At 45.6% G+C, this 22,398-nt stretch overlaps 1 protein-coding gene across 6 annotated transcripts in view; it reads left to right on the top strand.

Annotated features, from left to right (window-relative positions):
- Window positions 1–1,722: 1,722 nt before the first annotated feature.
- The window catches only part of LOC147573002 (integrin alpha-D-like), a 37,139-nt gene continuing 16,463 nt past the window's right edge, over window positions 1,723–22,398 (top strand). For 2 of the 6 annotated variants that reach the window (XR_015245527.1, XM_086692302.1), the window contains exons 1-23: window positions 1,723–1,878; window positions 3,639–3,744; window positions 6,611–6,714; window positions 6,847–6,917; window positions 7,043–7,157; window positions 10,466–10,596; window positions 11,256–11,401; window positions 12,893–13,046; window positions 13,143–13,293; window positions 13,490–13,563; window positions 14,866–14,995; window positions 15,108–15,250; window positions 15,402–15,542; window positions 15,636–15,845; window positions 16,547–16,677; window positions 16,793–16,950; window positions 17,840–17,994; window positions 18,253–18,384; window positions 19,206–19,279; window positions 19,510–19,651; window positions 21,146–21,259; window positions 21,372–21,451; window positions 21,553–21,636. Coding sequence is in view for 5 of the 6 variants with exons in the window: in XM_086692302.1 (XP_086548428.1) it covers window positions 1,845–1,878; window positions 3,639–3,744; window positions 6,611–6,714; window positions 6,847–6,917; window positions 7,043–7,157; window positions 10,466–10,596; window positions 11,256–11,401; window positions 12,893–13,046; window positions 13,143–13,293; window positions 13,490–13,563; window positions 14,866–14,995; window positions 15,108–15,250; window positions 15,402–15,542; window positions 15,636–15,845; window positions 16,547–16,677; window positions 16,793–16,950; window positions 17,840–17,994; window positions 18,253–18,384; window positions 19,206–19,279; window positions 19,510–19,651; window positions 21,146–21,259; window positions 21,372–21,451; window positions 21,553–21,636 (2,780 nt within the window). In the remaining variant the exon portion in view is untranslated. Of the gene's footprint in view, window positions 1,879–3,638; window positions 3,745–6,610; window positions 6,715–6,846; window positions 6,918–7,042; window positions 7,158–10,465; window positions 10,597–11,255; window positions 11,402–12,892; window positions 13,294–13,489; window positions 13,564–14,865; window positions 14,996–15,107; window positions 15,251–15,401; window positions 15,543–15,635; window positions 15,846–16,546; window positions 16,678–16,792; window positions 16,951–17,839; window positions 17,995–18,252; window positions 18,385–19,205; window positions 19,280–19,509; window positions 19,652–21,145; window positions 21,260–21,371; window positions 21,452–21,552; window positions 21,637–22,398 lie in introns of all 6 variants that reach the window. The other 4 variants (XM_086692305.1, XM_086692304.1, XM_086692306.1 and 1 more) reach the window with 4 other exon arrangements.

Below are 22,398 nucleotides of genomic sequence, written 5' to 3'. Positions count from 1 at the left end.
TAAATTATCATATCAAAAGCTTTAAAAGTTTTACAAAGAGTTGGTGGTTCTGCTAAGTGTGGAACCCCTATTAAGTGCCCTGAAGATACTAGAGTTGAGGAACATCAACCTACAGCAACTGTTGAAGGAAAACTCATTAACAGGCCTAGAAGAAAGATACTTTTGTGGCACTGTGTGGTTTTCATAAGTATTTGAATATCTTTTTGCAATATGCCCTTATTATTGTTGTTGTTGTTTTTTAATGAGTGGAAACTAAACAGAAAAACTTTTGCTGAGACAAGTGATAATAAAATTGAGCAAAATTGGAAATCTTTACAGTTGCTGAAATCAGCGAAATATTAGTTACCCTCAAGCTTTGCTTGGGAAAGGAAGTCCCAAATTAAAGATTATGTATGAAATGTTAATTCATTTGAGATTGTGTCTAAAAGATGAGGTGTGCTATAGATGGAGGACACGAAGATATCTTTACATTTTGTGTTAAGGAAGACCACCAAAAATTATTTTGTGGTTCCAAACACAGAGAGAAGTTCACAGGTTCACAGAACTGATGGGGGATGCCGTTTGCTACAGACACCTTAGCACAAGAGGGAGAAGCTTGTTGCTCAACTTGACATTCTTTGCAGGAAGTAGGTAAATCAGCCTCAAAGCCAGCAATCATACATAATCTTTGGCCCCATTCCCTGCATCAGTGCCCTTCCCACCATCTACTTAATTTTTTTCTGTGTATTAAATATCAACGCAAGTAAATTGACCTAAAATTTTTGTTTAGAGATGATTTTATATTGTCTATAGTTGACATGTAAACTACATTTTTAGTATTTTAACTGTCACATATATACTTAAAATAACATGCCATAATTAGGGATTTTGTCATATATTTTAGCCTTCTAATTCTATTCCTGGTACTATACTCAGTACCTTTTTTTCATGTTTTTGAGAAACATTCATATATGCTTAATTATAGAATATTCAAAACACAAAGAATATTACAGATAATAAATAACAACCACACATTTATCTATCTTTTCCACATTTAAAAATGTTAAAATATTAAATTATTAAATATTAAAATATCAAGAGTTGAATGTTAAATTTAACAAATGTCAGAAGTTCCCTCTCCACCTCAAAACTGAGGCAATCACTGTTCTATATCTATCCTTAACAGGTTAGTTTTGCCTGTTCATGTGAAACGAATCAAACATTTTGCAGTCTGGTGTCTGATTTCTATTACTTATGACAAAGTTGAGATTCATCCATGTTCTTACACCTATCTGTAGTCTCTTCTCTTTTATTGTTGACTGGTAAGCCCTTTTATGGCTACTAAGCCCATTTACCAGTTTGATTATCCATTTTCCTCTCGATGGAGTCTGGTTTTATAAACAACACTGTAACCCCTGCTACACCCCCAACACTGCTATCTGAGGTGGAGGTCTGCCGTTCTCCAGGCTCACATCCGTGAAGTGGGGGCTCTGTAGCCATCTGTTTCACCCCCTTTGTCATATGCACTTTGGTTTCTGGGCCCCAGGGGGGTCCCAGAGTTCCCTGGGTATCAACTGGGCCTCAAGGCATGGGGAAGGGTGGACTTCTGGGAAAGCCAAGCCCTGGACAAGGAAGCCAGATCTCTAAAGGTGGTGGTGGTGGGAGAGTAAGGGCAATTTTCCCCAAGAGTGTCTTTGGCCTCCTATCCCTGCCTCTGTTCTATGATTAACCAAAGACTTCCTCACTATGCCCCTCCTTCTGTCACTTGAAGGCCTGAGTCATTATTTTAATTCTCCCCGAGGACGCTAAGTATCCTTCAGTGCTCTACTGCTCAGCTCTTCACGCCTCCTTCAATACGCTGCTCAATGATGGCTTTTGGAATTATGCTCCTCTTAGGTGGTAAGTGGGGCCTCAGAGCTGGAAGAGGTCTGGGCGGGGGCGTCTCTGTCTGATAGGGCATTCTGGGGCTGGTGGTCAACTCATATAGCTCTGTGGAGGAGGTGAGGCAAGGGAGTGCCTTAGTGTCTAGATTCTGGTGTGGAAAGAGGAATGGCCTGGAATCAGGGGAGGGTCATAACCTGAGCAAAGATGAGATAAGATGGACTCATAGGCTAAGTTTGGGTGGAGAATAAGCTACTTCTCCACATTCCCCAAGGCTTCCCCCCACCTTCTGTCAGGCCCCTGGTGTGTGTGTGTGTGTGTGTGTGTGTGTGTGTGTGTGTGTGGTGGTATGGTTGACAGGAGTCAGCCTCAGAGCCCCAGCGGGGAAGGCCATAGAAGTCACTAGGGAGGGGAAACTTTGGATATCTCATCCTTGGTCCTTGGTTTTGATTTCAGGTAGGTTGTTCCACGACTGCCAAGAGAATAGTCCAGAAATTGAACCTGTAACAGGATCACATTTCTGTGTCATTTGAAATCATTTGTGTGTCAGTCAAAAATCAGATTCCACACAAAAATCCAGACTTTCAGCTTCTCTTGAGAAATGGGAAGGTCTGGAGCTCTGGATTCTAGACCCTGGTAATGCTTACCTCCTTTTAAAAGGGCCACATGCTCTAAGTGCCCATAATTCCCTGGTACTCACACCACCCACTTCACTCACTGATGTCACCCTCTTGGCCTCTGAGACATTTCAGTCTGAGACTTTTGGCATCATCCTACTTGTCTGGTCATAGGTTCTTTTTTCAGACTCAGAAATAGAATCATCCTTTGAGGAGATTTGGGATGTGAAGCTCCCTTGCATGTGGCCATGGTAGGATTATGGCACCTTCAACATCTGGCCTTTTCCCAGAACCCCAAGATTCAGTTGTTTGGACCTTGCCTGTCACATCCTGGCCTAATGCTTTATATTCTTAGAGCTTCCCTACTTTGGGGTTGGAGTTGACTCCTCAATCCAGAGACAGCTGGGAATTCTAGTAGAAATGGAGAAGAAACCTGCTGTCTAGGAGTGAGAGTTGTGGGAAAAGCCCTTGAAATGTAGGGGGCCTTCCACTGAGGTTTTTGAGCTTAGTCACCAGAGAGGAGAATGTGAAGGATCAGGAGAGTGGGTTGGAATCCTGGCTATACCAGGGACGTCCTGTGCAGTTCTGGGTCAGCCAACAAATAGTAATTAGTCACCTGTTAAGGGCCAGGCACTGCCTCAGGCACCAACACAAGATGGTTGCAGTCCTTGTTGTCTTAGAGCCTAGCACCAAGGAAGGGGGTCATGGGAAACACATAAGAATAAATAATTAATCAAAAAATTCTAAGTCTGTTTCCCCATCTGGACCTTAGGGTGGACCATGATGTAATTGTTAATGGTGTCCCTTTCATTCTCAGAAGGTCTCAGTTTAGGAAATGAATTGTATTATCATAAGGGACATTCTTGAGCTAACATACCATGAGGTGACAGGCTCAATTTCAGGTTGTACATGTCCTTTGAAATATCCTTGAGGGGCATTTCTCTGGATTGTTGCCCTTTGTATTGTGGTTTGATTATTGTTGAGGAAGGGAGAGACAGGAGCCACACAGATGGCAAATCAGGAAACAAAAAGAACACCCTTCTCCTGGGAAGATGAGCTGGACTGGGGTGGGCATCAAGATCCCAAAAGTCAGGTATCCAGAGGAGATGAGGCTTCTCTGACTGTTCCTCCCACCCTCACTTCCCTCTCCATATTCCTCAGTCATTGCTTCTTATTATGGGTTCAACTTGGATGTGGAGGAGCCCATGGTCTTTCAAGAGGATGGAGTTAGCTTTGGACAGAGTGTGGCCCAGTTTGGCAGATCGAGGTAAGCCCTGCCCACTCTCCCCACCCTCACCCCTTCAGCCTTCAGGCAAATGGATGAACATGGGTTAGGAGGTATCTGGAGGAAGGGCAGCATGGGCAAAGTCTGACACCACTGACACCACTACTACCAACTATTCACGGTTCCAGGAAGGGCCACAAACTCTGAACAAGACACTCTTTCAGGAGGGAGATCTTGAATCTCCTCCAGACAGGTCTCGCTTTGTGGCATGTGACCAGTGTAAGTGACCAGTACAGTTACCCTTGCACTTGTAATAATGTTTTGCAGTCTTCTTCTTGAAATTATTAAGAATTGATCTTAGCATTTGTGTGTGGTCATTAAGATTGATGGGGAGGGGCGCCTGGGTGGCGCAGTCGGTTAAGCACCCGACTCCAGCCAGGTCACGATCTCGCGGCCCGTGAGTTCGAGCCCCGCGTCAGGCTCTGGGCTGATGGCTCAGAGCCTGGAGCCTGTTTCCGATTCTGTGTCTCCCTCTCTCTCTGCCCCTCCCCCGTTCATGCTCTGTCTCTCTCTGTCCCAAAAATAAATAAACGTTGAAAAAAAAATTAAAAAAAAAAAGATTGATGGGGAAGTGGAGATGTGCTGGAGGCTTGGAGCTTTGGCTCACATGCAGTCTAGCCTTCTGTGGAGTGGTTCTTAGCTTCCTGCTTCCCCACACCTATCCAGTGACCCCTGCTGCCCTCAGCCCCTGGTATGAGTTAGGCAAGGTCAAGGTTGGCTGTGCACAGTTTGCTCAGTCTGTGGGGTTTGCACTGGCCCTGGGAAAATCCCTGTGCCTTGGGGAATTCAACACTAAATAGCAAACAGGTAAAGACAGGACAGGTAAAGAGGAGGACCATGGGGAGGAAAAAAAAAAAAAAGGGAAAAAAACTTTTTTTCTCCCAGAACAAAAGGCCCACATTTTTATTTCACACTGGGACTGTCAATTATGTACCTCACCCTGCTTCCAGAAACTCACATTCTCAGGTCCCAGCAGCAGGGACCCAAGTTGTTAAAGTCCCAATGTGATGCAAGTATAACGGAAATCTGGAGGCATAAGAAGGAAGAGATCAAACCCAGGAGGGAATTCTAGGAAGGCTTCACAGAGGAGGTCAAGTTGGCAATGAGCCTGAGAATACAAGAAGATTTAATTGGCCAAGAAGTAGCATATTGAGGTCACTGAGTTCTAAAAGCACATCCATCCCCCTTCCTCACCCAGCTGGCAGGCTGGGGCATGAAAGAAAATGCCAGATGTCAGAGTTATGGGTTTTTTTTTTTTTTTGGTTTGTTTGTTTATTTTGAAATATACAGGGCAAAAACTGAAGTGCCCAATCTTGGAAGGTCCAACTCAATAAATTTTTCATATGTGTATACCCAGGTAGCTGCTGCCTGGATCCAGATACAGAACATCCTCAGGTCCACTCCCCTGGATTCCCTTAGGCCTTTTCTGATCACTCAAAATCCAACAAATTCAAAGATAGCCACTGTCCCACTTCCATCACCATCAGTTACACACACACACACACACACACACACACACACACACACACACACATCCATAAACTATTGATTGACTGCTGTTCACCAGTATTTACAAAAAAGTAAATATATAGACTGGATGACATGCTGATTGCTACAAAGCTATTGTTTTTCCTGTTGTCTGTTGAAACACAACCCAAACACTGAAAAGACCAAGCCTATGAATCAGGAATAGATAGGGTAAAGGAAAACATGTAGATGAAAAGTTTGCTCATCCATTTATGCCAGCAGGTCCCAAACTGCTACATCTCTAACCATCTATTTAGGTTTTCATCAGCAAGTGTTAGACCCACAAAGATCTCAGCTTTCCATAAAGGACTAGCTTTCTAGAAGGAAGATTTAAATGTTAACCTAATGTGGTTTGCCTGGCTAATTAGTTAAAAACACACAAATATTTGTCTAGTTTTCTCATCTGAGTGGAGAGATTGTTGGCAGAGATAACATTTTTTTAAAATTAAAAAATTCTCTCCTCTCAAAAGGTTTTATAAATAAATTTTTGCACTTATATGACTGTAGATATTGATATGGAGTCTGATGCTTTTGCTTTAAGTTGTCCAACTCAAATTGCTTATGTTATATTTAAATTATCCAATTAATTACAGAATAATCTTTTTGTTTTGATACCTTATGGCTTAAAATTTTTCCATGTAGGGGTGCCTGGCTGACTCAGTCAGCTAAGCATCCGAGTTTGGCTAAGGAGATGATCTCACAGTTTGTGGCTTAGAGCCACACATTCAGCTTTGTGCTGACAGCACGGAACATGCTTGGGATTCTGTCTCCCCTCCCCTCTGCCCCTCCCCAGCTCATTCATGCTCTCTCTCTTTCAAAAATAAATAACCTTTAATTTTTTTCCAGGGTACCTGTTGGATTGAGCACTGGGTGTTGTATGGAAACCAATTTGACAATAAGTTATATTTAATATAAAAAAATTCTTTTTTTTCCATGTAACTTGAGGTGATCTATTTCTTGGGTGGCTCAGAATGATGGTACCCCAGAAACAAAATGCACTTACTCATGGCTGGAAAATGTTTTTCTTTTGAATATATTTATTTTTGGTTAATGTTAAAAAAACAGCACTCAAACCATTTGTATATATAAATACAAATTTATTTATGTATCCTCACACATACACAAACAAAAAGTCCAGCATAGTCCTTCAGCACATGTGGGTTAAACTGAAGCTCTCCTTTTTGAATAGCCTCATGAGTGGCAAATGCCAAGAGCTTCCCTCTCAAACTCTCACTTCCTTGTTACATGGTGATACTTCCTCACCTGAAGCGCCCTGTGTTCTTACCCCTCATACAACTATATGTCATGCTTGTGCCTCCAGACTCGTGGTGGGAGCCCCCCTGGAGGTGGTGGCGGTCAACCGGACAGGACGGTTGTATGACTGTGCAGCTGCCACTGGCCTATGTCAACCTATAGCACTGCACAGTGAGTGACTCCACCTGGGAATTGGGGCCCTCAATCCTCCTGTACAAGAATGTCTCTCCTTGGCCTCTAGTCCTGATTCTCCCCCCAAATGAGGGTGTGCCCATGAGTATGATCATGTGTATCTGCCCTCAGCACCACCAGAGGCCGTGAACATGTCCCTGGGCCTGTCCCTGGCAGCCTCCACCAATCGCTCCTGGCTGCTGGTGAGTTTCTCTGGGTCATAGAAGGGTCACAAGGGCAGGATCAGGGGCCAGAGGAGGCTTGGGCTGGGGGAGAAGAATATGGAGAATTCTGGGGCCCCTTTGCTCACACAGGTCTCTGCCTCTAGGCCTGCGGCCCAACCATGCACAGAGCCTGTGGGGAGAATATGTATGCAGAAGGCTTTTGCTTCCTGTTGGGCTCCCACCTGCAGACCATTCGGACAGTGCCTGCTGCCCTGCCAAGTAGGTCCCTTTAGAGACAGCATTTCTGTTTTATACACATACTGGCACAGAGGAGTGGGCAGAGCCTGAGACTATGGTCTTGGCTTCCTGTGCTCATGGCCTCTTCCCAGAGGCCTCAGTGAGCCCAAGAAGGTCTGGGAACATGGTCTGGCCTCATAAGAAGGGCAGCTTACAACAGGTTCTCTAAGCTGGTCGAGGGGAAAAGGTTCGGATGAGGTAGAAGGGAGCTTCAGAGTGCTGGCAACAGGAGGCATGAGGATCTCACAGTTGCCAACAGGTGCAGAGATGCTTCTTGGGCTTTCAGAGGAAAGGTGAAAGGTGGATGGTGAAAATGTGGTGAGGATGATAGATCCAGGGATCCAAGTATGAGGCCATTCCTGATCACTCACTGATGAGTTTCTAAAGGGAGCAAACATTAGGGCCATGGAAAATGTGATGCACATTTTGTTGCTGATGTCTTCCACAGAGAGTGGTGCCAGGGACACTGAACATCATCTCTCTGAGAGTCATTCTGAATAAGTCTGTCTTCTGTGTCCTTGGGCAAGTGACCTAATTCCCTGGTTTTCATTTCCTCTTTGGTCAACTGGGTCTTAATAATCGAGGTGGTTATGAGGATTAAAAGATTATATATATATATATATATATATATATATATATATATATATATACTTAGACCTCTGCCTGGCACATAATATGTGACTACTGTTATGACTGATATTCTAGCTAGCTAGAACCATGTGCTTAGACTAGGAGGAAGATACAGGTAAACTCTTTTCTCTGTGGCATCAGAAGAGATACTGGGCTCCAAGTGAGAGCCAGGGGCACTCGAGGTGCTGACTGAGAGCAATGCTTTGGACTAGAGAAGCCATGATACCAGGCATGGTGGGATTTTAGGCAAAGGTGAAATAGCAGCAGAAACACCTCTCAATCAAACTGTGAGTGCAGAGTCTACAGAGGGGACAGAGAGAGTGGAGGAGGGGTGTCCAGGAGTCTTGGGGATGCCATGAACTGCCTTGGATGTCTGTGCAGTCAAAATAGAGGATGTGGCATTTCAGCACTAGGACATAACTCCTTTATTCTAGATGTCTCCATGGCTCATGAGATGGGATGCTTGTTGAAAATGGAACTTAGGCACATAAGCCTGGTGTAAGCAAGGCAAGTTTGAGTAGAGGATGAAGGGACTGCATGCCAGACAGTGCTGGATGTGTGGTGTGCATTTTTATTGCATCCTCATAGTTTCTGGTTGGTAGACAGGATGATCCCTGTCTCACAAGCAAGAAAACTGAGTCTTAGAGAGCTGAGTTCCCACTGTTTGGAAGTAACAAAGCTCAGAGTTGAAACCAACCTTTCCTGATGTTAACCTGTCTTTTCTCAGGCAGTGCTCAGCTATAGCCTGGTGCCTGCTGTTGGGAGCCCAGTGGATATAACAAAAGGAACAAAGAACATAAGTGATATTGTGAGGGAACTTGCCACTGGGCTGGCCTGAGAGAGGATATGGTGGGTGGTTTTGTGGTCCAGCTAACAAGTGCACACAAGTGAAAGATGTGGAGACAGGGAACTTCAGCTACCCAGCTGTTGGGAGATAACAGGTGAGAAGAGAAGCACCTTAGGGCTTCTTGGCCAGCCATGTGGAGGGCTGAATTTTCTGGTCAAGGAAGCAGAGAGGAAAGTGATCTTCCATTTCTTTTCAGCATGGGTGAAGCACCAGCTGGTTGAATAGGCGAGATGGGGGAGGTGTGGGGAGTGAGGAGAAAGTATTTTTGTTTCAGTGGCAGGAGGCCAGCTGCCACAGTTCAGCATCATGCCTCATTGCTGTCTGTGGTGGCCTGATCTCTTACCACACTGAGAGCAACACAGGATGTGGGGTACTGGTGGAGGCACCAACTGTGTCCTTTACACAAGCCACACACTTTATGTGAGTTTGGGGTTGGTCTGAAATGTCTTATTTGTTCATGGGTATAAGGTGTGTCTTTACCCTGTGTGGACTCCATGAAGACAGGGATGGTATCTTTTCTAAAACTATGGACTTAGACCAGATTTCCTGAGAAATGAACTCTGTGTCTCATTTGGGAATATTCTCAGCAGCAATACTTCTGAGAGCATGAAGGAAGCAGGACTCATTAGAGAAAGAGGGTGGACTGTGATGGATCAGAACAGAGGCTTCAGCCAACTCAGAGAAGCTTGGAACATGACTGCATGCAGGTTGCCCCCAGGAGCAGGAGGTGTAACTGTGGGCAACTCCTGATGCTTAGTTATCAGCTGGGAGCCATCAACAGCCAACTACCTGCAGCTGATAATAAGCACCTCCATCCTGATAGGGGGTGTGTCTTGGTGGCACAACTTAGCATCCATGCAGGTGTGTTTTTGGGCCTGAAACAATGCCTGGCACATGGTGATGATGGTGATAGGAGCTAACCTTTATGGGGGGCCAGGCCCAATCTTAAGCATTTTATACACATATTACTTTTTATCCTAGTCCATGTGTTAGGCACTATTATTATCTCCATTTTACAGATGGGGAAAACTGAAGCCCAGTGAAGTTACATAACTTGCTTGAATTGACCACTAGTAGATGCAAGAGCTGGGATTTGAGCCCAGGCATGCTCAGAATACACACTCTGAATCACTTTCATAAATTGCTTTCCCCTGTGCTCTACAACATTCCTAGAGTGTGTATTCAATAAATATTTGTTGACTAAGCGAATGAGGAGCCCACCTTGTCTCTGTCCTTTCCTTCCTCCTCCATGTTCTAGGCCTTGTGGAAGGTGGGAAGCAATAGGGACCCTGATGAGGGGGAAGGGGCTTGGGCAACAGATTTTTCTTTTGTGGTTAGAATGCTTTTTAAAATAAAGTTTTAATTTTAATTACAGTATAGTTAGCATACAGTGTTATATTAGTTTCAGATGTACAAAATAGTGATTCAACAATTCCATGTATCACCTGGTGCTCATCATGACAAGTGTGCTCCTTAATCCCCATCACTTATTTCACCCATCCACCACTCACCTCCCTCCTGGTAACCAAGAGTTTGTCCTCTATAGTTAAAAGTCTGTTTCTTGTTTGCCTCTCTCTTTGTGTTTCTCTCTCTCTCTCTCTCTTTCTCTCTCTCTCTCTCTCTCTCTGTCTCTCTCTCTTTGTTTGGTTGGTTTCTTAAATTTTGGGCAGTGGAGGGTGCTGGAAACTTGGTGGGAATTGATTCCTAATCCAGGAATGACACTGTAAGTCTGTGGAGCAGGAAGGGTTTCTGGGTCCTGGGAGATGGCTGGGCCCCACACTAGCATCTCTGATTCCTTCCTCCTTCTCTACAGAGTGTCCAAGTCAAGAGATGGACATTGTCTTCCTGATTGATGGCTCTGGAAGTATTGACCAAAGGGACTTTAAGCAGATGAAGGACTTTGTCATAGCTGTGATGGGGCAGTTTGAGGGCACCAACACACTGGTGAAGTTTGGGTCCCTGAGACCTGGGGAGTGCTGGGGTGGTGGTGGCTGCCTTTGGGAAAGGCCAACCTAGGAGGAGGCCTGGCATTGCTGGGGGTGGGCTCAGTGGACCTATGCCATGATAAGGCTAAGGTCTCAGTGCAGGGCTGATTTGTGCCCTTACCTGAGGGAATTCCCCTGTGACATTTAATATGTCTTTATATGGCCCAGGAAATATGTTTTTTTTTACTGTTAAAAAGCATTGAAAGGATTGCAAAAATAGTTTTGCTATGAAATTAGACTGAAGATACCTTGGCCAAATACTTAATGATTTCTTTGTTGTGTTTTCCATGCAACTCATGATTTCTCTTATTTTATTTCTCACTAATTAGTGTACATGTGTGTATGAATTCTTGAGAAGTGAGGAAATATAGCCTACAAGTTTATTTCATATGTTATGAAAGTTTAAAAACGTCTTATTTTAACAAATATTGCAGTATTTCCAAAGTATGAAAGAAGCATTATTTGGTTTTGATTTCCTAATTTTCTTTTTGGGCCAATTTCCTCCTGGGTTTTAGCATCAAAAAACACATGGAAATTGTAAATCCAAAATTATTCCAAAATAAAAGTTAATTTAAAAATAACTCCTGAGACCCAGGGCCTTCCTCTTGGTCTTTGCAGTTCTCACTCATGCAGTACTCCAACCATCTGGAGATCCACTTCACCTTCACTAAATTCCAGAGAAGCTCAAGCCCTCAGAGCCTCGTGGATCCCATCAGACAACTGAAAGGCCTGACTTTTACAGCCACAGGCATCCTGAAAGTAGTGTAAGTTCTCCCTTCTGCCTCATTTGGACACACTGCCACACCACTTCCTCATGCTGGTCTGCACAGCTCTAGGAAGTTCTGGAGAAAGGGGCTCTAAAGGGGAGTGGAGGGGCTGTCCTCCCTGGAGTGTTTCCCCCGATATAGTGTGGGATTCTTCTGCAGTGTGTTTCCTCTCTGCCGGCCTTGGATTGGCTAGATTCTGACTCCACCTGGGGCAGCAGAGACATAAGCTTTGGTTCAGACAATCAGAGTTCTCATTCTGGCTCCCTGCTGATAACCTGGGCAACACTGGAAGTTACTGAATCTAAGTCTCAGTAAACTGTCAAATGAGGATAAACGTACATCTTGGTTGTAAGGACTACATGAGATCTGATGCATGAGGTGCTTCTGAACATGAAGTGCTGGACAAGTGGTTAGAGTTTTATCCAGAAAATGGTGCACCCCTTTTTGACATCCCTGGCAGAGAGTCAGGAATTGTTGCCAAGTGTGTTCTGCCTGTCTCCTCACTCACATCCCTCTACCCCCACATCCTCATTTATGTGAGTTCTCTGCATTAACTGGGTGCTTACCATGTGCCTGTCCAGCATTGGGTGCTAGGCAGACCATGAAGAAATGGCTTAGGTGGTGGGGCCAGAACAGAAGATGTGGTTCTTCTGGGAAAGAACTGGGTGAATGTCTGGGATCTTTGACTTGTGCACCCCAGGGTACCACTCTAGGGGTGGTGCTGGAGAAACACTGAACAAGGCATTCCCCTACCAACTTTGCTCCCCAAAGTGCAAGAGCTACCAAGGCTTTTTAAGCCCATAACTAGAATAGTGTCATTTCCATTTCATACTACTGATTAAAACAAGTCACAGGTCAGATTCAATATGGGAAGGGAATCAGATGTGGCACACTGGGGCCAACATTGAAGATGAGCTATGGCACAATTCTTATTCTCATATTCCACGAAGACAAGCAGAGGTTCAGGGAGGTAAAGCAATTGACCAAGTGTCTGAATCCAAAGCTCCTACTCTGAACCACACTGTCTCCTGGAAATGAGGTTCCATAATGGCAGGATTTTTAGAACAAGACATAGGAGTACATTTATTATTGTTCTTAATAATCATTGTATGGCTTTCAGAAAGGGCTGAGACTATTTATTTTCTTTAAGTTTTCATTTATTTTTGAGAGAGAGAAAGAGAGAGATTGGGGGAGGGGCAGAGAGAAGGAGACAGAGAATCCAAGCAGGCTCCAGGCTGTTAGTGCAGAGTTCCATGTGGGGCTCCAACTCATGAGATGTGAGATCATGACCTCAGCCAAAGTCTGACACCAAACAAACTGAGCCACCGAGGCACCCGTAGCTGAGGCATTTTCTTAACATTTTTCCTGGTAAAGTCAAAGGGTACCAGAACACCAAAGTCTCCCCAGATGACCTTCTAGAGCTGCAAATGATTTCTTTTCAAAATCAGTTTCATCTCAGGAGACCCAACTCCCTTTCTTCCTTGACAGGAAAGAACTGTTTCATAGTAGGAATGGTGCCCGTGAAAGTGCCAAGAAGATTCTCATTGTCATCACAGATGGGCAGAAATACAAAGACCCCCTGGAATACAGTGATGTCATGCCCCTGGCAGAGAAAGCTGGCATCATTCGCTATGCCATTGGGGTACGTCCTCTTTCTCGTGGCTCTCTCAGACTGAGACTGCATCTCACTCATGCAGAAAGGCTGGTGGGCTCCTCCTCAGCTGCCTCTCTGCCACAGGTGGGAGATGCTTTCCAGGAACCCACTGCCAGGGAGGAGCTGAACACCATTGGCTCAGTGCCCTCTCAGGATCACGTGTTCAAGGTGGACAACTTTGCAGCACTCAGCAGCATCCAGAAGCAGCTGCAGGAGAAGATCTTTGCAGTGGAGGGTAAATACAGGGCGAGCTTGGGTCTTGGAATCCAAAGGTTCCCAACCCGATTGTTCCCTACAGTTCTGAGGGTCCATCCCTATTCACATGTCACCCAAAATTGTGCCCCAGAACCTGAGACCCAGACTCATTCTTCTCCTTCTAAGTCCTTGTGGTCTCATGGTCCCCAGAGCCTAAGTGACCTGTTTTCCCACAGGAACCCAGTCGAGGACAAGTAGCTCCTTCCAGCATGAGATGTCACAAGAAGGCTTCAGTTCAGTGCTCACCATGGTAGGTGGAGCATATGCTTGATAAACAGGTCTCAGGCACCAATCCTGGGCCAGCCCTGTGCTGGGTCCTGGGACCCAGAAGTAAATAAGAAGGAGATCCTGTCCTCAAGGTCACTGTCCGTTTAGAGAGAGACATATAGGCAGTGTATGTAGGTGCTAGGAGCACGGCAGAGAACAGGATAGCCAAGGTTCCTGCTCTCACACAGAGCACATATACAGTGGGAGGAGACAATAAACACAAACAAAAGATCTTCAGATTATGCTCAGTGTTAGAAGAGAGCAAGAGAGATGATCAGAGGAGGCCTGAGGAATAACAACTGAGGGTGAATGATGAGAAAGGGATAGGTGTGGGAAAATCTGGGGAGAGATTGCTCCAGGGAGGGGAAAAGGCAAGTGCAAAGGTCCTGAAGCATGAACAAGGTTACTGCACTAGAGAGATAAAAGGGACAGCACAGCTGGAGCAGGTTGAGTGAGGGGCAGCATGGAAGGAGTGGGTGGAGAGATGGGAAAGACCAGATCATGCAGACCAAAGAAATGGCAAAATAGCATGACTTATGTGAAAGTAGATGTGTGTTAAAAATATCCAGAGGGATTTTCTTCAAAAGAGTTTTGGGGGTGAGTTGGAGGGACATAGAAATGAATCGAGGTTGGTAATGAATTGATCATTGAACCTGGGTACTTATGAGTTCATTGTGCATTTCTTTCTACTTTTGTATATGTTCTAAATTATCTATAGTCAAAAGTTTAGAAAGGCAATAAGCAAGTTATGCAGAGTAGGAAACACCTATCACTCCCCGAGGGAGCCAAGGAAGACCTCACAGAGAAGGTGGCTTTGAGGATGACTCTTCCCAAGAGAGCAGTTGCATCTCAGAAAGAGAGGAGAGGTGTCCAGGTCAAACACTTGGTGTGTTCAAAGCATAGAGCAACTCCACAGGTTTGTCTGGGGAGGACCTGAGATACCATCCTCAGGGTCTTGGTGACAGGGAGCCATCTTGGGTTGCCAGCTGGGTGATGGCTATATATTTGGTCTGAGGAAACCTAACACTGAGGAGGGTGGAGCAGAGAAGAACACAATAGGAGGCAGAAAGGGCAGTGGGTGAGAAGAGCTGGGACTTACTGGAGCAGCGGCACTGGGGATGGACTGAGAGAGACATTAGGAGTCAGGGATTGAAGCTGCTGGACAGGACTGGGGAAGGAAAAGAGAATTCCAAATAATGAGTGGAGTTGGTAGCAGGCATTGCTTTGGAATAGGCTGCCTTGTTTTGACTCAAAAGTGCTTAGCCCTGGAATCCTTTCCTCCCAGGATGGACCAGTTCTGGGGGCTGTGGGGAGCTTCAGCTGGTCTGGAGGTGCCTTCATATACCCCCAAAATATGAGCCCCACTTTCATCAGTGTGTCTCAAGAGAACGTGGACATGAGGGACTCTTACCTGGGTGAGAAAAAGCTGTGGTTGGGGGCACAGGCGGGAGGAGATGAGCTGCCTGGAAAGGGCAGGAGCTTAAGGGATGGGGAGGAAGATTTTGTGCTGAGGCCTGCCCCCCCCAGGTTACTCCACCGAGCTGGCCTTTTGGAAGGGGGTGAAGAGCCTGATCCTGGGGGCTCCCCGCCATCAGCATACTGGGAAGGTTGTCCTCTTCACCCGGGAGTCCGGACAATGGAAGCCAAAGGCTGAAGTTGCAGGGACCCAGGTTGGGTGTAGAGGAATCCAGAGTGGACCATGAGGGTGGCAGGGTGTCCAAGGATGGAGAGGGAGGAGATGAAGGGGTTTGGGGGACCACGGGGTAAGGTTCTGGTGGCAGGGGGCAGGCAGGCAGGGTGACTTCACGCTCTGCCCTCCAGATTGGCTCCTACTTTGGGGCCTCCCTCTGTACTGTGGATGTGGATAGAGATGGTAGCTCTGACCTTGTCCTCATTGGGGCTCCACACTACTACAAGCCGGCGTGGGGGGGCCAGGTGTCCGTGTGCCACTTGCCCCAGGGGGTGAGTGTCTGATGAGACCTGGGCTGGGTGGGGCCTGGGAGTGGGGTGGAGGGGTTGTCTGGGTTGGGGCATGACACTGGTTTTGTTCTGCAGAGGGCTAGGTGGCAGTGTGAGGTCATTCTCTGTGGGGAGCAGGGCCACCCCTGGGGCCGCTTTGGGGCAGCCTTGACAGTGCTGGGGGATGCGAATGGGGACAAACTGACAGACGTCGCCATCGGTGCCCCAGGAGAGCAAGAAAACCGGGGTGCTGTCTACCTATTTCATGGAACCTCAGAACTGGGCATCAGGCCCTCCTACAGCCAGGTGAGGCCCCTCTCTGAAGCCTCTTCCAGTTCCACCTCCTTTCCCATGTCTTAGATGTGCCTGATGGCCCTGTGCCTCTTGTCATGGACCTTAGTAGTAGCTATTCTCCTTTTAGGGGTTTATTGCCATGAATTTCACCAGGCCCAGCTAAGTGCAAATTATCTCTCTTTTGTCCTTTGGCTCCAAACAGACTCCAATCTGTTGTGGGCAGTTTAGTGGGTAAGAGATTGCAGGCCCTGGTCAAATGCCTGGCCAGTCATGTCAGCTGTGTTGCCTTAGGCAGTGACTGATTTAACCTCTGTGAGCCTCAGTTCCCCTCTATGAAACATTAAATGATAAACTCCATAGGCTTCTTGTAAAGATGACTCAATGGAGTACTAAGAACTCTGTTCATCAAATATTTATGAAGGAAGATACACGTGATGAGTAAATTAACCTATTATATTTCTATTGTTATGCTTTAATTTTGTCATTAGCCTGTACCCTCACATGAATTGGACCAAAGGAGCTTGCCTCTCTCTGTCTGAGATCCCTGGGGTCTCACTACACTTGCTTTCCATTCCTACCCCTTCATTTCTCCTTTTCAATTTTTCCATTCAGTTCTACTTTCATTCACTGTATTCTCCTTTCCAAATCTTTATTCTCAAACCTTTCAAATGACCTTCCCTTGACTTCCACTTCTCCTTTCCCTCTTTGGCCAGCGGATTGCAAGCTCCCAGCTCTCTCCCACACTCCAGTATTTCGGACAGTCGCTGAGTGGGGGTCAAGACCTCACCCAGGATGGACTAGTGGACCTGGCTGTGGGGGCCCAGGGACAGGTGCTGCTGCTCAGGTGATAACTCCCCACATCCCACCCTTTCCCTCTGTTCCAGTTCAAAAGCTTCCCCCTCCCTTGTTCTCCTCCCCAAGGTCAGAGTCAGGTCCTCAGCCCCTCTTTGCACCCTCAGGAGTCAGCCAGTGCTGAATGTGGGGGTGACTATGAGATTCATGCCCTCGGAGGTGGCAAAGGCTGTGTACCAGTGCTGGGAAGAGGTGCCCACCACTCTGGAAGCTGGAAATGCCACAGTCTGTCTCACTATCCACAAAATTTCACTGGACCAGTTAGGTGAGTTTCTTCCTAGTGAATCTAGTCCCTTACCCCATAAAGGTTCCCACCCTATCGTCAGGAGAGAATGGGCCCAGGAATCCAAATACCACCTCCACATCCACCCAGCTGCCAGTGTTGGAAACCTGGGTCCCTTTTCTCCCCCTCTCCCCACACCCAGGCCATAGGTTCTATCTCCAGGATACATCTGCCCATTTCTCCCCACTGGCCCCAGCCACCTCCTACCTTTCCTACCTATACTTTGAGCTGTTCCCATGTCTGTTTTTTGCAGCTCCCACCCTATCTCCATAGAGAAACTATAGGGATTGTTCCTAAAATGCAAATCTAGTTTCCTTACTTTCCTGCTTAACACCCTTCAACCACTTTCTTCTTGCATTTAGAGACCAAAATCCTTCCCTACAATGTCCTTGCTGACTTTGCTCCTCTCTGCCCTTCCAAACTCACCTCATCCCACTCTCCCTTTTTGTAAATGTGCCATCCTCTCTCTCCCTTCTGGTCTTAGCCACCGTTCTCATGGTCTGGGATTTTCTCTTCCCCATTCTTCACCAAGCCCTGCTCATCCTCCAGGTCAGAGATCAGACAAGGCCCACCCAGGGAGGCACCTCTGACGTCCAGCAAGCCCTCCTTGGTACAACTGAGGATCCCACTGTTGAGTTGATCATGGTGTGACATTAAGTCCTACATGCTCATCTCTTTTCCTAGACTGTGAGCTTGGGGCTATATTTCTCTATCTCCTTCTCTACCTATATCCCCAGCACCTGTTACATCTCATGACCCATAGAAAGTGCGCAGCAAATATTTATTGCACGAATAATAAAAAAAAAAAAAAAACATAGAACTTCAGAGGTTCTCTTTGACTTTTTGTCTTCTGTTTCCCATTCTGCTCCAGGTGATGTCCAAAGCTCTGTCAGGTATGATCTGGCATTAGACCCAAGCCGCCTGATTTCTCGTGCCATTTTTGATGAGACCAAGAACAGGACTTTGTCTCGAAGAAAAACCCTGGGGCTAGGGGATTACTGTGAAACCATTAAGCTGCTTTTACCAGTAAGTACTTTGGGTTCAGGGAAAGGTGGGGGGAGAAGGAGCCCAAGGATAATCTCTGGCATCTCTGCTGCCTGTCGGTTGAGGTGGAAAGGGTGGGGAGAGTGGGGCCTGAGAGAGGAAAGTTGAGGCCAGAGTACCTGGCTGAACAGCTTGCACAGAATTCTGACTGGACAGCAGGAAATGGATGCAGTTGAGAAGGGCCAGTGGTGGAAAGTAAGGAGAAGGATAGTGGGGCTTTGAAAGCCTATTCTCCCTCAGGACTGTGTGGAGGACGTGTTGAGTCCCATCATCCTACACTTCAACTTCTCCCTGGCTGGGGAGCCCATCCCCTCATCTCAGAACCTTCGCCCTGTGCTGGCTGTGGGCTCACAGGACCTCTTCACTGCTTCTGTGAGTCTTCTGACGAAATCCCAGGGATGTACTGATTTTCACTGTATCTCTGTGTGCTTCAAAACCTATTTTGGTTCCCAACCACATCAAGTCCAAATTGCCTCCACCCAGTTACCAAGGCCCCGCCTAGCTAAGACCCTTACACGTGTCCCAGCTGGTGCCCACTTTATCTCAATATAAACTCTCTGGTTCTCATTTTTCAAATCCTTCCCAACTTTTCTCATTCCTACTTCTGTTCCTTTTTCCATGTGGTATCTCCTACTTGGAAAACATTTCCTTCTCTCCACCCCAAAGATCTTCTCTAGTCCCCAAAGCTCCAGTCTTATCTTCCACTCTTTTGGAAACCACATTCAGCATCTATCACTTCCCTGGCTTCCTATTACTTCATGGTGATACCAACGTTACATGACTGGAATCATAGCAATCTGCATCTACTTTTGTGGGTCCTTTAGAATTGTGGGTTCCATAAGTACAAGAACCATGTCTAATTCACCTGTAGTTTCCAGTTTTTCTAACTCCCTACCCACCCCCTTATTGTTACTTAACAGTGTTGAATAATTGTTCCAATGTGAGTTGGATTTAACTCCTCAACTAAATTCTGTGCCCCTTGAAACCAAAGTTCTTATCATTCTTTTATATTCTAACTGCCCCTTCCCTACTGCCCCACTTCTTGTCAGTGTCTAGCACACTGTTGGGTGCAGAGTGGGTGTTCAGTAATACTCAATAATGAGTATTACTCATTATTAGGAGGAGTGCTCCTAATGAGGGGAATAAAGAAAGGTTGAGACATGGATGGGAAGAGATATTCTGTTTTGCTGCAGCTCCCCTTTGAGAAGAACTGTGGACAAGATCACCTCTGTGAAGGAGACCTGAGTGTCAGTCTCATCTCCTCAGGGTGAGCTCTATCTGCTTTCATTTCTAGACACTTAAGCTTTTGGGTCTCCCATCCTCATAGGATGAGATGTACTTTTGTTTCCCTTTGGCTCTCCTTCTAACAAAGAAATTTTGATCGGAGTGTTCTCAGCCAATAGTTCATGAGTTCCCACAGTCCCACCCCTACCCCCTATCCAATTCCAACTCATTTCCAATGGAGCCTCTTTTTCAGTTTTGTCCTTCCTCCTCCAGCCTGCAGACCCTGGTGGTAGGGAGCTCCTTGGAGCTTAATGTGACAGTGACTCTGTGGAATGAAGGTGAGGATTCCTATGGAACTGTGATCAACTTCTACTATCCAGCAGGGCTGTCCTATCGACGAGTGTTAGGAACCCAGGTAAATAGCTCCCTTGGGCTCCAGTTGCTGGGATCTCTTCCCTGCTCTGGGTTATAGTAGTTTTCTTTTAATTCTTCTCTGGTGAAATATAAACACACACACACACACACACACACACACACACAGAGTTCCAGAGTCAGAGAGGGATGGAGGGAGGGAGGAAGGGAGATAGAGTGAGAAGTGCATAAAGCTTATGTATAATGAATAATATTAATGAAATGTCTGTGTAATTAGCATCAGGTCAAGAAATAATACACTGCTGGCACCCCCAGATGTCCTCCCTGTGCCTTTCCTTATAACCTCACTCTCTCCCCGAAGGTAATCACTAAAGTATATTAAGAACTGATGATCACAGTAAGAATAGTGATTGCCGTTTCTTAGATAAAACCAGTGAGTTTTTGCCAATATTTGAAATTTATATGAATGGAAACATGTTATATGTTCTCTTGTATATTTATTCATTTCTTCAACATATGTTTGTGAAATTCATCCATGTTGTTCCTTGTGGCTGTAAAACACTTTTATTGCTATTTGGAATCCCTTTGTATGACTGTACCACAACTTATTTACCCATTTCACAATTGATGGTCATTTGAGTTGTTCTCTGATATTGGCCATGACTGTTCTTGAGCATGTACCTTGGTACACATATGCATAATATTTGGAAGATGTATGTCAGTTATGGAATTTCTGAATCATTGAGTATGCATATTTTCAATTATAATAAGTAAAGTCAAACCATTTCCACCTATTTGCACTTCCATCACCTGTGGCTTTCCATCCACTCCAACACTTGGCATTGTCAGACTTTAAAATTTTTGTCTACCTGTTGATACCTCCTTGAAGTTTTAATTTACATTTATTTAATGAAGTTGAGCAAATTGTAATCATTTCCTGGTCATTTTGATTTCTTCTTTTAGGAAGTGCTTGTCCAAGTCTTTTCCTTATTCTTCTACTGAGTTGTCCATAGTTTTCTAGTTGTTAAGAGCTCTTTAATATTCTTGTTACTAATACTTTTCCAGTTATATGTATTAAGTATATTTTACAGTCCTGTTCCCAGTCTTTTCAGTCTCTGTATAGTGTCTCTTGATGAGCCAAATGTCTTAATTTGATTGTGGTTGAATTTTATCAAATATTTTCCTTTGTCTTTTTTTTTTTTTTTTTTTAATGTGTGGATCTTGTCTGAAATGCTTCCCTACTCCAAGGTTATGAAGATAATCCCCTGTATTATCTTTTAAAAGCTTTATAATTGTGCCTTTTCACATTAGGAATTTTTATCTAGCTGGAATATTTTAATGTATGGAGTGAGGTAGGGATCCAATGTGTTTTGCTCTTTTGTTTGTTTTATTTTGTTTTGAATAGGCCGATTTTCCTAAGACCATTTTTTGAAAAGTCTGTCCTTTTCCCTACTGTTCTGCAATGCCCCACTGTTATATATCTAGCCCACATATGCACATGGGTAACATATTTGAATTTCTTTTCCTCCTCTGGAAGCAACCACACCAGCGCCCACTGCGACTGGAATGTGAGGCAGCGCCCACAGGGAATGAGAGCCTGAGGAGCAGCAACTGTAGCATCAACCATCCCATCTTCCACGAGGGCACTAAGGTGAATGCTTCCCCCCAAATCCTCATCACTCTGCTCCTTTGTCCTTACCCATTTTCTTCCCCACTCCCCCATGACTTTCCTTATCCCCATTCTTTCATTCTTTTCCTCTCAGGGCACCTTCCTAATCACATTTGATGTCTCCTACAAGGCCACCCTAGGAGACAAGTTGTTTCTGAGGGCCAATGTAAGCAGGTGAGTCCAGGTGTATCCCTCACTCTTCCATCTCATGCCCCAGTCAGAGATTTCTCTCTTGGATTCCTTCCCAACTGGGCTCCCCCCGCCTCTCTCTCCAGTGAGAATAATAAGCCTACATCCAGCAAGACCACCTTCCAGCTGGAGCTCCCTGTGAAATATGCTGTCTACATGGTGATCAGCAGGTATTTAATACCTGCCCTCCCTTGACCTCTGACCTTCCTCTAAGCCTAGTACCTCCCATGGTTGCCCAGCCTGCTCTTGAAAGGATGGGTATCTAAACTATCCCTTCTGATTCCTCACATGGAAATACTTGTGACCAGCCCTACATTTATCTATAATACCATCTACCATACAGTTCTTGCTTCTTCTCTGATGAATTGGCCTACTATTTGGATGCACATTTGCCACCATTGTGCACTCCTCTCTCTTTCTCTAAGATGGAAGCTTCCTTTAACATGAAGCCAATTCTGGTTTTGGTGCTAGATATGAATGTGCAGAGGTGAAACTAACTAGGTTAAGATTGAGGCTTTTTTAGCACTCTGAAGTGGGGAATATGGTTTGTCACCACACAGAGGAAATAAAAGGTCAGGTTTTCACCAAACCAGAAGGAGAGCAGAGGTGTGAGAAACTGCTGGGAAAGTCTCTAAGAGGCCAAGGCTGCAGCAGGCCACAGGAGAGGCAAGTGCAGGGCTGTTGCTCTCAGTTTTCAAGGTGGGTGGAGGAGCAGGGGCAGGTCAGGCTGGAAGCAGAGCAAAGAGCCCTGAATACCTCACCAAACTCCAGAGGTTTAGTGAGTTGGTCAGAAGCTTATAATATTGCCATGGGACAGAGTTTGCTACTGTTGTTGTTGCTGCTGCTGCTGCTGCTGCTGCTGACACATGAAATTTTAGGGGAACTGGGTTGGGGGTGCTGATCAAACAGTGTGTCATTGCCCTTCCAAACTC

The sequence above is a fragment of the Puma concolor genome, chromosome E3 (assembly GCF_028749965.1).
Source record: "Puma concolor isolate L17-30 chromosome E3, mPumCon1.1.hap2, whole genome shotgun sequence".
In the NCBI taxonomy this organism is placed as follows: domain Eukaryota; kingdom Metazoa; phylum Chordata; class Mammalia; order Carnivora; family Felidae; genus Puma; species Puma concolor.
The sequence above is the reverse complement of the archived record's forward strand: the minus strand, read 5'-3'. Positions and strand labels throughout refer to the sequence as shown.